The sequence below is a fragment of the Piliocolobus tephrosceles genome, chromosome 15 (assembly GCF_002776525.5).
Source record: "Piliocolobus tephrosceles isolate RC106 chromosome 15, ASM277652v3, whole genome shotgun sequence".
Classification (NCBI taxonomy): Eukaryota; Metazoa; Chordata; class Mammalia; order Primates; family Cercopithecidae; genus Piliocolobus; species Piliocolobus tephrosceles.
This window is the reverse complement of record NC_045448.1, coordinates 106788058-106801516: the sequence shown is the minus strand read 5'-3', so window position 1 is coordinate 106801516 and position 13459 is coordinate 106788058. Positions and strand designations below refer to the sequence as shown.

At 55.3% G+C, this 13459-nt stretch overlaps 1 protein-coding gene across 4 annotated transcripts in view; it reads left to right on the top strand.

Annotated features, from left to right (window-relative positions):
- LOC111542212 (tyrosine-protein kinase ZAP-70) overlaps positions 1-9124 on the top strand; it is a 26555-nt gene extending 17431 nt beyond the window's left edge. For 3 of the 4 annotated variants that reach the window (XM_023211446.1, XM_023211445.1, XM_023211444.2), the window contains 10 exons: positions 3505-3643; positions 3745-3832; positions 3920-3966; positions 4167-4218; positions 5141-5333; positions 5879-6085; positions 6747-6939; positions 7031-7171; positions 7269-7381; positions 8641-9124. In XM_023211446.1, the coding sequence (XP_023067214.1) occupies positions 3505-3643; positions 3745-3832; positions 3920-3966; positions 4167-4218; positions 5141-5333; positions 5879-6085; positions 6747-6939; positions 7031-7171; positions 7269-7381; positions 8641-8764 (1297 nt within the window). In that variant the 3' untranslated portion in view covers positions 8765-9124. Of the gene's footprint in view, positions 1-3504; positions 3644-3744; positions 3833-3919; positions 3967-4166; positions 4219-5140; positions 5334-5878; positions 6086-6746; positions 6940-7030; positions 7172-7268; positions 7382-7564; positions 7782-8640 lie in introns of all 4 variants that reach the window. The other variant, XR_002731480.1, reaches the window with a different exon arrangement.
- Positions 9125-13459: the final 4335 nt, after the last annotated feature.

Sequence of the window (13459 nt, the reverse complement as noted above, 5' to 3'; positions counted from 1 at the left end):
ACCAACTCTGCAATTTAGGCAAGATACATAATCTTGTGCCTCAGTTTTCTCATCCGCAACATGGAGATAACAATATTACCGACTTTGTGGGGAGTGCTGTGATTATAGGACAAGTATGTGAAGAATTTAGAACCAATATCTTAATAAATAAAAAAATGGTAGCTCTTTTTTTTTTTTTTTTTTTTTTTTTTTACAATCATGAACCAGAGACAGATGGAGCTCTTAAAGATTCTACGTATTATTTTAAGAGCAGAGATACAAGTTGATTTTTTAGCCTGTACTTCTGGCTTAAGTGCAAGTTCCAACTGCAAGAACAAAGAACTGCCACTATCTAGCATTTTTTTTTTTTTTTTGTAAATAAAGTAGAATTTATGGTACTGAAATATATGTGGTGATAACACCAATGTCTTAGCCTGTGTGGTTATTATCTGGGAATTTGTGGCTGCTCTTTATGAACTCACGTGTCTCTTTCCAAAGAGTGTATTAGTTAGCATTTGCTGTGTAAAATGTGCTGTATTCACACCCTGAAACGTAGCGGCTTAAAACAATGGTCATTTACAGCTGGGTGTGGTGGCTCACACCTGTAATCTCAGCACTTTGGGAGGCTGAGGCGGGCAGATCACCTAAGGTTGGGAGCTTGAGACTAGCCTGGCCACCATGGTGAAACTTTGTCTCTACTAAAAATACAAAAATTAGCTGGGTATGATGGTGAATGCCTGTGATCCCAGCTAGTCGGGAGGCTGAGGCAGGAGAATTGCTTGAATCCGGGAGGTGGAGGTTGCAGTGAGCCAAGATCGTACCATTGCACTCCAGCCTGAGTGACAAGAGCAAAACTCTGTCTCAAACAAACAAACAAACACCAGTCATTTATTCACTCTTGTTTTACTTGGCAATTTGGCTAGTTTGCTTGGTAATCTGGGCTAAGTTCAGCTGGGTGCCTCTTCTGGGTTTTTGAGCTTACTCATGTGGCCACAGCCAGCTGGAAGATTGGCCGGAGCTGGTTGGTCTCTGAGATGGCCTCACTCACATGAATGGCTATTGGCCACTCATATGGGGCACCTTGGTTCTCCTCCATGGGCCTTCTCTAGCAGGCTAGCTTGGACTCATTTCCATGGTGTTTGGAGAGCTGCCAGGAAAAGCAAGTGAGGGCAGGCCAACCTCAATGCTCAACTACTTTTCAAGTCTCTGCTTGTGTCATGTTTGCTAATGTCCTATTAGCAAGGCACGTGGTCAAACCCTGATTCAGGAGACAGGAGGAGACCCCACCTATTGATGCAAAGAGCTCCCTAATATTGTGGCTATTTTTCTCCAATATTCCACATGGAAGTTTAAATAAACAAGGAGGAAATTATTAGTTCCAGAAGAAAGAATGAAAGAGACAGACGGAGGGCCGGACACGGTGGCTCATGCCTGTAATCCCAGCACTTTGGGAGGCCAGGGTGGGCAGGTCACAAGGTCAGGAGATCAAGACCATCCTGGCTAACATGGTGAAACCCTGTCTCTACTAAAAATACAAAAAATTAGCTGGGCGTGGTGGCAGGCGCCTGTAGTCCCAGCTACTTGGAACCCGGGAGGCAGAGCTTCCAGTGAGCCAAGATCGTGCCACTGTACTCCAGCCCGGGCGGCAGAGCGAGACTCCATCTCAAAAACACAAACAAACAAAACAAAAACAAAACAAAGAGACAGAGGAGGGGAGCTGGGAGGGAGGTTTGCTGTTTGTTGGTGAGTGACTTGGCATCGAGTCTCCGTAGTCAGTTTAAAACTTCAGGTTGTGACCCTTAGGAGGTGTTTTCACTTCTCACAGTCCCTGGAGACCATCACCTCCCGCCCAGCCTGCCAGCTGCCTCTGACTGCCACAGCTCCGAGACCCCCAGGGCCAATAGCTTTCCCTCCTCACTGGAAAGCTGCACTTAACAGGAGCTTGTGCCAGTGACTCAAAATAGAAATGTTTTGTGGGAGATGTTGACTGGTGTCACTGTGTCAACGTGGGGTTTCATGTGATGGCGTTGCATCTGCTGTCCCAGCCTCATGTCTCTGTGGGACGTTTGTTTCCTAATTTGTGGCAGGCTTCTCTTCCTTGCCTGTTTGTGTGCCCTCATTGTCCCCTGCCTTGATTTCCCATCTCTCCACGTTGTCTCCAGACTATTGTGGGCTAGCCTGGGAACTGCCCCACCCTTCACTGCACTGTTCTTTGGGGAACATGCTGTCCAGGAATGGAGGCGATGGTCACAGCTGTACCTCTCTCCGTCACTCAGGGGACATTTCCTAAGGAAGGGCCTCATTGCAAGGTGGGCCCACGGCTGCCTTGCTCACTGCCATATCCCTGCACTCAGAACAGTGCCTGGCCTATGGTCCACAGTCTAAAGACTTGTCCAGTGAATGAGCACCCACAGGCAGGGCTCGGCCCGGTCTGAGAATTTGCACCTCGGAGGGTGCAGCTCACAGGCCATCCCAAGGGCTTTTCTGTAGGGCAATCCCTGAGATCAGGAGTTGGCTGCTTTTGCCCTCCACAGCTTCCATGGGGCCAGCTGCCCTCCCTCCTCACTGGAAAGCTACACTTGAGCCTGCAGTAGAGGCTTGTGCCAGTGACCCCAGACAAAACTGTTTTGTGGGGGATGCTGACTGGTGTCACTGTGGGGCTTCATATGAGGGTGCCAGTGTCTGACACTAAGTTGGTCTGTGTGTATGGGGGATGTGTGTGTACTCAGGGCTGGAGGGGATGGGGGGACAGTTTCTCACCCCACAAACACACCACCTTTGAGGGGCTCAATTCCCATCACAGACATGGAAGATTTATATATTTGTTTTGACAAAATTCCAGCAGAAAGCAATCGAGGGTCTCATTCTAGGAAAGGTCCATCTGTTATGGAACTGGTCAGTCTTGTGATGAGAAAGTGACTTGTTCTGATTTGCACAGGGTGCCCTGTGAGCTGGTCATGAAGCTGCACCTACTGTGTGGGTCTAGGTGGAAAAGGCTTTCTCTCCCCAGGAGAATGGTGCTAGGCCTACCTGTTGAAGGCTCTGTGTCTGTCGTAGAAGACCAAATGCCCCCCATGGTTGGCTGACTGTGTGGCCAAGTGTACCCTCAATGAGTGCCTGTGGATGGCTCTCTCCCTGTGGATGGAAAGTGTCTGGCCATGGATGGCCAAGTGTTCAGCCATGGGGGACCAGGTGTTCCCCAGTGGATGGGTGTCCCCCTCCTCCACGGCTGAGTGTCCACTGTGGATGGTCAGGTATTCCCCGTGAATGGCCGTCTGTTGGCTCTTGGAGGACTGTGCATTTTCGTGGGAACACAGCCATGGCCCCTCCACCGCCCTCTGCCACTCGGCCCATCATCAGCAGATCTGGAGGCGATGAGGGCCTGGCCTGGCTTCCCCAGTCCCTGCAGCTTCTCTGCAAGGCTCCTGGGTGTGGAGCCCATAGGGTGTGTGTGGGGGGAACCGGGGCATAGGAGGAGGCCCCCAGGTGGCTCTAGGGGTTACATCCCTTCCCTTCCCCTGCCAGGCTGAGGCCACGGAAGGAGCAGGGCACGTATGCCCTGTCCCTCATCTATGGGAAGACGGTGTACCACTACCTCATCAGCCAAGACAAGGCGGGCAAGTACTGCATTCCCGAGGGCACCAAGTTTGACACACTCTGGCAGGTAGGCCGCCCGTGCAGCTTGTTCTGGGAGATGATGTGCTCCGATAGGGTGCCGGGCTCCGGGGAGCAGAGGAGCCTCTGCTAGCTGCCTGCTCCCTGCAGCTGGTGGAGTATCTGAAGCTGAAGGCGGACGGGCTCATCTACTGCCTGAAGGAGGCCTGTCCCAACAGCAGCGCCAGCAGCGCCTCAGGTGCCTGCAGCGGGCGGGCGGGCGGGCGGTGGGCGGGGCGACAGGAGACCTGGCCCCCAACCCTCACTGGCCCTTCTGCTCCCCCAGAGGCTGCTGCTCCCACGCTCCCAGCCCACCCATCCACGTTCACTCACGTGAGTTGGGGGCACCTGGAGTGTGGCCTTGGGGATGGAGCTGGGGGGTGGCTGTAGGGGAGGCTGGGGTGGAGGCTGGGGTGCCTGTGGAGCAGAAGGGGCTGTTTCTCCACTGTCTCTGGGAGTCCTCAGTGGACATGGGTCTCATGAGAGGGGATGGACATCCCCAGCCCAGGCCTTGCTGACTCTGTGGCCTTTAGCCTCAGAGACGGATCGACACCCTCAACTCAGATGGATACACCCCTGAGCCAGGTGAGCGGACAGAGGTGGGGGTGTGGGTTGGGGCTCATGCCAAGCCGAGAGCAGGGTCCCTGTCAGCGCTGTGGGGTTTCACGGGGACGCTGTGGGCCGGGCCAGGCTCTGGCAGTTGGCTTGGTTAACCCCAGTGACACACATGCACATGCCCATCACGCCTGCCTGTGCGCACGTACGTTCCAGTGTGTACTGACGTGCAGGGAGCATACCTGGCCCCGCCTGGGGCTCCCCAGACGCACATTTGTTGAGCGCCTACCATGTGTCAGTCACGTTCCGAGGTCACTGTGTGTATGAGCCACCGAGCCCTCCTGACAGGCCTTATGAAGTGGCGATGGTGATTACCCTCACTTTGCAGATGACAGAGGGAGGGCTCTGTCTACCAGGATGTGAGGCAGTGGTGGGGGCGGGATGTGAACCCAGGATGGACCCCAGAGCTCACATTCCTATAATGCTGTGCTGCGGGTGCTCCTGTGTCTCATGGGTGGGTGCAGACCTGAACATGTGTGTGCACAGAGAAGATACATGGTTACATGTGCACCCAGAAGCTCACCTTTGGAGGCCTTGTAAATGTGGTTGTGTGCTACATACACAGACAGGGGCAGGCCTGGCCATAGGTGTACACGTACGAATGCACACACATGCGCACCGCAGCTGGCACAGTAACGGTGCCACGTGGATACCAACGCACCCGCCCCTAGAGTCCACCCTTCTGTGGCCTCACGGTGCACCCACAGCTGTGGCCAGGAGTGTATGCCAGTGCTTGCGTGTGGATGTGCAGGAACACGCATGGGCACCCACCTGCCTGTGCGTGCTCCAGGGACGGCACCCTTGTCTGGGGCTGGTGCTTGTGGGGGCTGAGGCTGCCCTGCTCCCCACGCCCCTGCTCCTGACCTGGGAGCGTACGGCTGTGTGTGCCCAGCGCGCGTAACGTCCCCAGAGAAACCACGGCCGATGCCCATGGACACCAGCGTATATGAGAGCCCCTACAGCGACCCAGAGGAGCTCAAGGACAAGAAGCTCTTCCTGAAGCGCGATAACCTCCTCATAGCCGACATTGAACTCGGCTGCGGCAACTTTGGCTCAGTGCGCCAGGGCGTGTACCGCATGCGCAAGTATGGCCGCCCCTGCCGTGGCCGGGCTCCGCCGCAGGGGGGCAGAGGGGAGTGGCTTCACCAGGCTGTGGGTGGGGGGAGCCGGGATGTCTGTCTCACAGCAGTTTGCCTGCGAAACAGACTCAGGGGCAGGACATTGCACGCTGCAGGATTCCCTGAGAGAGCTCGGGACACCCGAGGCGGGTGGGATGTGGGCCTGGGCAGGGGGAGGTGGCTGAGCTGCAGTTACCCAACCCAGTGGAGCTGCAGTGGGGTCCCCGATCCGTGAGTCCGCTGGCCCCTGACAGGCTGCCCCTGGGGAGGGTGTCACTTTGGATTCCTTTTGGCAATGGGCTGTTCCCGGCGAGCAACCCGGCTGGGAGCTGTCCTCAGCAGACACTCCCGGCCCCAGGGACATTGAGCGCCTGGGTCCCAACATGGGTGGCCACTGCAGTTGTCTACCGCACAACTCAAGGGAGAAGAGAGAGAGATGGGTGGGTGGGGATGTGGGGCCGAGCAGGGCCGGTGCCCCTTGCCCACACGCCTCCCGTGGCTGGGTCGAGCAGGAAGCAGATTGACGTGGCCATCAAGGTGCTGAAGCAGGGCACGGAGAAGGCGGACACAGAGGAAATGATGCGCGAGGCACAGATCATGCACCAGCTGGACAACCCCTACATCGTGCGGCTCATTGGTGTCTGCCAGGCTGAGGCCCTCATGCTGGTCATGGAGATGGCTGGCAGCGGGCCGCTGCACAAGTTCCTGGCCGGCAAGAAGTGAGCACCGGGTGGGCCCAGCCATCGGGTGGGTGGGACTGGGGCTCAGCCTGGGCATGGTGGACACATACCCGCACACATGCATGTGTGGGAAGGACCTGGCTCAGGGGCAGAGAGGACAAGACAGTGGGAGACAATGAGGAGGGAGCACAGGCCTGGGCGGACCTAACTGTTCCTGCGTGGGAGTCCGGGTGAGTGGTGCTGTGGCTGCCTCCTGGTGGCAGAGGCCGAGGCGAGGAGTGCGGTGGGTTCTGGGGAGATTCTGATGGCAGACCTGCCAGGGTTTGCTGACGCATTGGGTGTGAGAGAAAGAGGAGCTGCTGGAGAGGACAGTGGAGGAGCCACGTGGGTGTGCACGTGGGGACGGGGACAATCAGGCCACATTATCTTTGAGATGCCTGTGACACCTCAGCACGTTGGGGGTGCAGGCAGAGGTCTAGACTTGGGAGTCACAGCGTGTGGGTGATCCCTAAAACCTCGAGACTGGATGAAAGCAGGGGTTTTGCCTGTTTTGTTCACCGCTGTGTCCCCAGCGGGTACTCAGTAAGCGTTTTTGAACACATGGTCACCTGGCTCGTGCCCAGCTGGGTCAGAGAAGTGTGCTTTGCCCCTGGGAACTTGGCTGGTCTCCCAGCTGACCCCGCCTTCCCCGCCACCCCAGGGAGGAAATCCCCGTGAGCAATGTGGCCGAGCTGCTGCACCAGGTGTCCATGGGGATGAAGTACCTGGAGGAGAAGAACTTCGTGCACCGTGACCTGGCGGCCCGCAACGTCCTGCTGGTTAACCGGCACTACGCCAAGATCAGCGATTTTGGCCTCTCCAAAGCACTGGGTGCCGATGACAGTTATTACACCGTGAGCCTCTGCCCCTGTGATGCCTGGGTGGATAGGCTGGCTGGGTAGAGGGTCCCCGAGCCCTGACGCGGCAGCATCTCCCCCTCCCCAGGCCCGCTCAGCAGGGAAGTGGCCGCTCAAGTGGTACGCACCCGAGTGCATCAACTTCCGCAAGTTCTCCAGCCGCAGCGACGTCTGGAGCTACGGGGTCACCATGTGGGAGGCCTTGTCCTATGGCCAGAAGCCCTACAAGGCAGGCGCGGGCAGAGGCGGGTGGGCGGTGCGCTGGGAAGGGGGAGGAGGAGGAGGACCCTGGTCACTCACAAGTGTCTCGGCCCTGGTTTGAGCAGAAGATGAAAGGGCCGGAGGTCATGGCCTTCATCGAGCAGGGCAAGCGGATGGAGTGCCCATCAGAGTGTCCGCCTGAACTGTACGAACTCATGAGCGACTGCTGGATCTACAAGTGAGTGCCGGTGGGGAGGGGACCCGGCCGGGCTGACCCCTGGGAAGTCCTGGTGCCGGATGAGTTGATGTCAACATAATGCCATCCCACCCAAAGCCTTTCACCCAGTTCATGGCCCTTGCAGCCGCCCCCTACCCGCCCACCCAGCTCTCTGACACACCAGGGTTTGCTGTCCTGCTCCAGTGTGCCCCGCCCTGCCACCCCGCCTGTGGGCCTGTGCCTCAGCATCTAAAACCTGTCATCACTCAACACATGGACCCTGCAACACACAAACACATCCATACTGCTACTCAACCTATGACACCGACACTCGGGGCATGAGATGGTTCTCCAGTACCCAACACTCCAGTCCCCAGCAGCCAGCACGCAGCACCCAGCTACCAGACAGGCGAGCACTGAGGTACCAAATTCTCATCTGTTCCAGCCCCCACCTCTGCCTGGTGGAAGCCCAACCTTCAGACATCTCAACTCCTAACACCATCAATATCCCACCTTCCCATCACACAACAGGCAACACACACCCAAACAAGCGGACGCCCTAGACTGCCCATGCAACGTGTGGACACTCTAACGCGTGACTCCCCACCGGCCAGCACTTAGGACACTGACACCCAAATACCCAAGCAGCCCAACAGATAGACCCTCTCTGGCCCTCTCTGGCCGGTCCACCCTCCTGTGACACGTGTCAATTCGACCTCCATCAGGAAACACCCAGGGTACCACACCCCGGTACCCAAAGAGGCTAGCACCTAGCACCCCAACCCAGTCCACGGATGCCCCATGCCCACTGCCATTAATACTGCAGCTCCCCACTGGCCAGACCCAGTACCGCGCTCCAGGCTTCTGCTGCTCTCCAGCCTCGCACTCCCTCTCTTCTAAGCCCTCGCCTAGCCCACTGATACCCTGGCCCCCTGGCGCAAAGCATTAGCTTTCTGTATCCCAGGTCCCCAGGGTCAATAGCTGCCACTCTGACACCAAGTCCACTCAGTCCGCTGAGTCCTCACTGGTTAACGCTCAGTAGAGGGTCATCCCAGCACCCTGTGTGTGGGCAGCTCTGCCTCTTAGGCTGTGTGGCATCGCCCAACGCTCTCACACCCCAGAGGCCTCTCCACCACCCAACGTCCCACCACCCCAACAGCCCTGCTGACTTTCTGAGCCCCGAAAGTCTACCTCAGCCAAGCACTGTGCCTGCCCACCCTCTAGTGAAGCTGGGTCCTGGGGGTGTGGTCAGCAGCCTGGATGTACCCCAACCCCCACAGGTGGGAGGATCGCCCCGACTTCCTGACCGTGGAGCAGCGCATGCGGACCTGTTACTACAGCCTGGCCAGCAAAGCGGAGGGGTCCCCGGGCTGCGCACAGAAGGCCGAGGCTGCCTGTGCCTGAGCTCCCACCACCCAGGGCCTGCAGCCCTCCACGCCGGCTCTTCCCCTGCCTCAGCCCCACCCCAGGCCCTGCCGCCTGGCTGAGCCCTGCTTGGTTGTCTCCACACACAGCTGGGCTGTGGTAGGGGGTGTCTCAGGCCATGCTGGCCTTGCATTCCCTGCCTGGCCCCTGTCCTCTCTGGCTGTGGAGCAGGGAGGCCCCGGAGGGTGGGGCCGTGCAGCCTGGGCTGGGGGCTCCCGGAGGGCCCTGAGCTGAGGGCGTTGCTTACACGGATGCCTTCCTCTGGCCCCTGACACTGGAGCCTGGGTGTCCTCGGGTGGTCAGGTGTAGATAACCAGAATAAATTCAACTTCCCTCTTGTCTGAGCGCCCTCATCTTTTCCGGGGTGAGGGTAGGTGCCAGGGGAGGGGTGGGTTATGAAAAGTGCAGGGAGGTGACTGTTCTTGTGTGGACTGAGCCTGGAAGGGACCCCTGGGAAGATGGAGCTGGGTCCCACTCTCCACCCTAGGGGCACCTTCATGTGAGTGAGGGGCTGGGGTGGAGTGGGGAACCTGAGGCCAGGTGGGTGTGGGCCCAAGGGCTGCGTGCCCGGCTGAGTCCAGCTCCCCTGCCTGTGTGGAGACGGGCGTGCTCCATGCCAGGTGCACGTTCGGATCACCTGGAGCGATTTTAACCAATGTTATCCCCGTCCCCCATCCAGATGGGGTCTTCACCACCCAGGGGTGCCTTGCAGATCCTGAGAGATACTGTTTTTCCTTGGTAGATGCACGTATTAGCTCCCACATAAACTGTGTTACTGAATTTGAAAAATGCCAACATGCAAACATTCTTTTTAAATTGTTTTAAAAAATAATGAATGAATTAAGAAAAATTACATCAGTTCATTTAGTGGTTTCTTAAATCATCTGGTTTGCAGATAGTTCAGTTTTATTAAAATTCACTCGTGAGTCGCTGAACAATGACTTACATTATTATGTAAAATATATTGGACAGCAAATAAATTGTGACTTTCTCTTAGGGTCATCATTATGATTTGTTTCATGTCATCATTATTGCTGAAAGTCATTTTATTTTATAAGAAGGAGGCATTAAAAAATGGTCCTCTAGGTGTCAAGTACACTGGGGACGTCATGGGGATTGTGATCCATCAAATTCCTGGAAGGTTTCATGGGCCACAGGGCGGAGAGCTTCTCCATGGTCTGAAAAGGAGAACAGGGAATACCATGGAAGGATCCAAGGAAGGTGCCACAGCTGCTAAGTCTGTTCACTGGGGAAAAGAATAATCCCTTCAACAAATGGTGCATAAGGATTTCCATAAACAAAACAAAAAGACTTCTACCTCACACATACACAAAAACTAACCAAAGTGGATCAATGACCTAAATGTCCGGTGAGGAACCAACGAAAAGAGGGTGCAGTATGGCAGCCTCTAGATGGCGATGTTCCCCCAGGCCAGGGCCAGCTCCTGTCAATCCCGCCCTCACCTCCTGCCTCACCTCTGGACGGCTCCTTTTCCGCCAGCAGCACGACCTCAGGCCCTCACCTGCAGGTCCCCATTCCTGTCCCCTGTTGGGGTGAGCAGACCCAACGCCAGGTCGTGAGGGTGACAGAGTCTGGCAGAGTCCAAGAATTGAGAAAAAGACAGTCTGAGAGATAAAGATAGGACACCAGGGGGCCGTCGCGATCGTGGAGGCGGCCAAGGCCCTGCGCCCTGGGAGCCCACGCTGTTATTGATAATCCCACAGAGAAACAGCTGGTGAGAATGAGGAGGTCAAAAGGACGGGTTGCATTCAGCGCATGATTTACAGCTGCGACGGTTTAGCATTTATAGGGAACATGTTCTGCTGCTTGAGATAATGGGAATACAATCGCTCTAGGAGCCTAGGAGGGCTAGAGCAAGGAGCCAGCAAGTCTAGACACGTTCCAGAGGACATTATTTCAGTCCTTCAAGCCCTGCTTCAGTTTCCCTCCCAGCACTCCCCTGCAAGGATCTTTTCTCCTGGCGGCTCTGACCAAGCCCCGTCGCCCTCCTCCAGGGTTTCCAGCGCCCGCGCGGACTCCCCTCTGGGCCTCTGCATTCACTGCTGCGGCTGCCTGGAAAGTTTCCCGTCCCCCCTTCCCCCCATCCCACCCCGGGTGATGTGCGCTAGGAAAGCTCCCGTCTCCTCCGGTGATATCCACTAGGAAAGTTGCGTCCCCTCCGGTGATATCCACTAGGAAAGCTCCCGTCCCCGCTGGCTGATGTCCGCTGGGAAAGCGCCCCGCCCAGGCTCCCGGGGTACGAAGGAGAGGGGCTGAGGGACGCAGTTTCTGATCACTGCTTGCACACCTCCTGTGATGGGCAGCTCATCCATTACCTCTCAAGACAGCCTGGGCTGGTAAGTGAGTTACAATTCTTAGAAAGGTTTTCCAACTGTTGACACCAACCTGGACCCCCATTCCCTTCACCGTTCCAAGACCATACCCCTTCCTCCAGATATTTCACTCCTCCTCTGTCAATCAATCATGTGCCTATTCCAGACGTGTGTGTCATGAGGCCCACGGGCCCAGGGTGATAACCACTGGCATGGTGGCAGCCCACTGGGCCCTGGAGGTCCAGAGAAGCTCCTGAGCCAGCTGAGAGGGGCCAATCTGGTGGGCTTCCTGTAGGAGGGAACACCTTAGCTGAGTTCTGAAGGGTGAGTGACATTGGTTGGGGACGAGGTAAGGAACGTATCCCAGGGAGCAGGAATGGTGTGTAGCGGGACAGAATGTCCTTCTGGAAACAAACAGAGGTTTTGTGGGGCTGGAAGGCTCAGTTTGGACATGGGAGGAAAACAGGAGGCCTGGTGCGGTGATCAAGATGGGAGGCGAGTAACATCCTCTTTGGTTCATATTTCCTGATTGCTTGGCCAGGAAGCAACTAACATTCCCATCTACCAGGTCCATGGCTTCCTAGCATTGGGGTTTTACCATTTTAAAAACATTTTTGAATTTTAGGTGGGAAAAATATCTCATTGTGTAAATGAAGATAAATTAGCATTTCGCTTGTGAGTGGCGAAGTTGAGCAGTTTTCAGATGTGCGCCGGCTTGACAGATGCCACCTCTTGCTGTCCTCACACCCAGCACAGAGTTCGCCCCTTCTCAGGCCCCATCCTGTGCTCTGAGCAAAAAGCCAAGGGCGTGGGCTGCCCTGTGGCCACCTGGGTGAGGACGTGGTGAGTCAGTTTCCTGTTCTGCTTCCATCACCTTTTGTCCCTTCAGGGTTTCAAATTTCTCTCTTCTCTGTTGGAGGCTGGGGTCCCACGTGCCCATAGCTTTGTCCTTGTCGAGGGCATCTCTGAGCTCAGATTAGAGGGCTGTGAAGCCCCAGGAAGGTATTTGTGGGAGGCAACTCTGATGTGCTGTGTGCCTCGAACACACAACTTCCTGTTTAATTCTCAAAACATCTGCCTGGGGTGGGGACTCTGGAGCCTGTTTTACAGTTGAGGAAACCGAGGCTCTGAGGACTGAAGTTACAAACCCAGCATGCCACTGTCACTATCCCATGGCCACTATGTAAGACGCAACTCTACTGGCAGCTTTTCTGGATTTCATTTAACAAACTCTTCTGTAGACATGAAGGTTCTGTTTAATTCACGTTCTAGAGGGGTGAGGTTGTGAGCTCTCCATCTTGAGGTGAAACCCTTTGTCCCGCCCTGCCCAATCAAGGCATGGAAGCCTGTTTCTCATCTAGGAAGTGGCTGTGGTGTTCAGCTCAGCACCAACCTTATATTTCAGTGAGAGAAATGGAAAAGAAAAGGGAGAAGAAAGCACATACATTCATCTTCCTCGGAACCAAACTCCTGATCAGGTTAGGCCTTGGTTCTGACTCCATGGCTGCCACTAAAATTCCACGTGGCCTTGTTAAATCCCTCCCAGCTCTGGCTTTCTACTTTCCCTTCTGTGGAGTTTTTATTCTAGCAACGATACTTTTCACATCTAAGCTCCTGGTTCTTTTTTATATCTGCCTGCTTTTGTCTCGTAGTCTCCTGTTATTTTTTTTTTCTTTGAGATAAAGTTTTGCTCTTGTTGTCCAGCCTGGAGTGCAGTGGTGCTATCTCGGCTCACTGCTATCTTCACCTCCCGGGTTCAAGAAATTCTCCTGCCTCAGCCTCCCGGGTAGCGAGATTACAGGCACCTGCCACCATGCCCAGCTAATTTTTGTATTTTTAGTAGAATGGGGTTTCACCATATTGGTCAGGCTGGTCTTGAACTTCTGACCTCAGGTGATTCACCTGCCACAGCCTCCCAAAGTGTTGAGATTACAGGCATGAGCCACTGCACCCGGCCTTCTGTTCTTGTTTATGGCTGTTATTCTCTTCTTTTTCTGTTTGAGTTTTTAAAGTTTGTTGCAAAGTCCTTTTAAGGTTGCACTATTACTCTCTATTTCCTCAGATGTAAATTCTTCTAGTTGGGGAGTTTGTGGAAATTTCATGAAGTGGTTGTGAATCCATTGTCTTTTCAGAATATTTGTTGCATGTGTACCTGGTCAGGGCCGTATGTGAGAGCCTGTGCTCTTGGCTTCATACATTTGGGGGCTCTGCGTTGGTACTAGCCTCCTAATGGGTAGGGGGTGGGGGGCTTCAACTCTTGTCTCTGGGTACCTCTGCAGTGGTCTCTTGTGCACCTGGTGTTTTCCTGTCATTGCTAAGTGTTTGAAAAATGGTTTCTGTG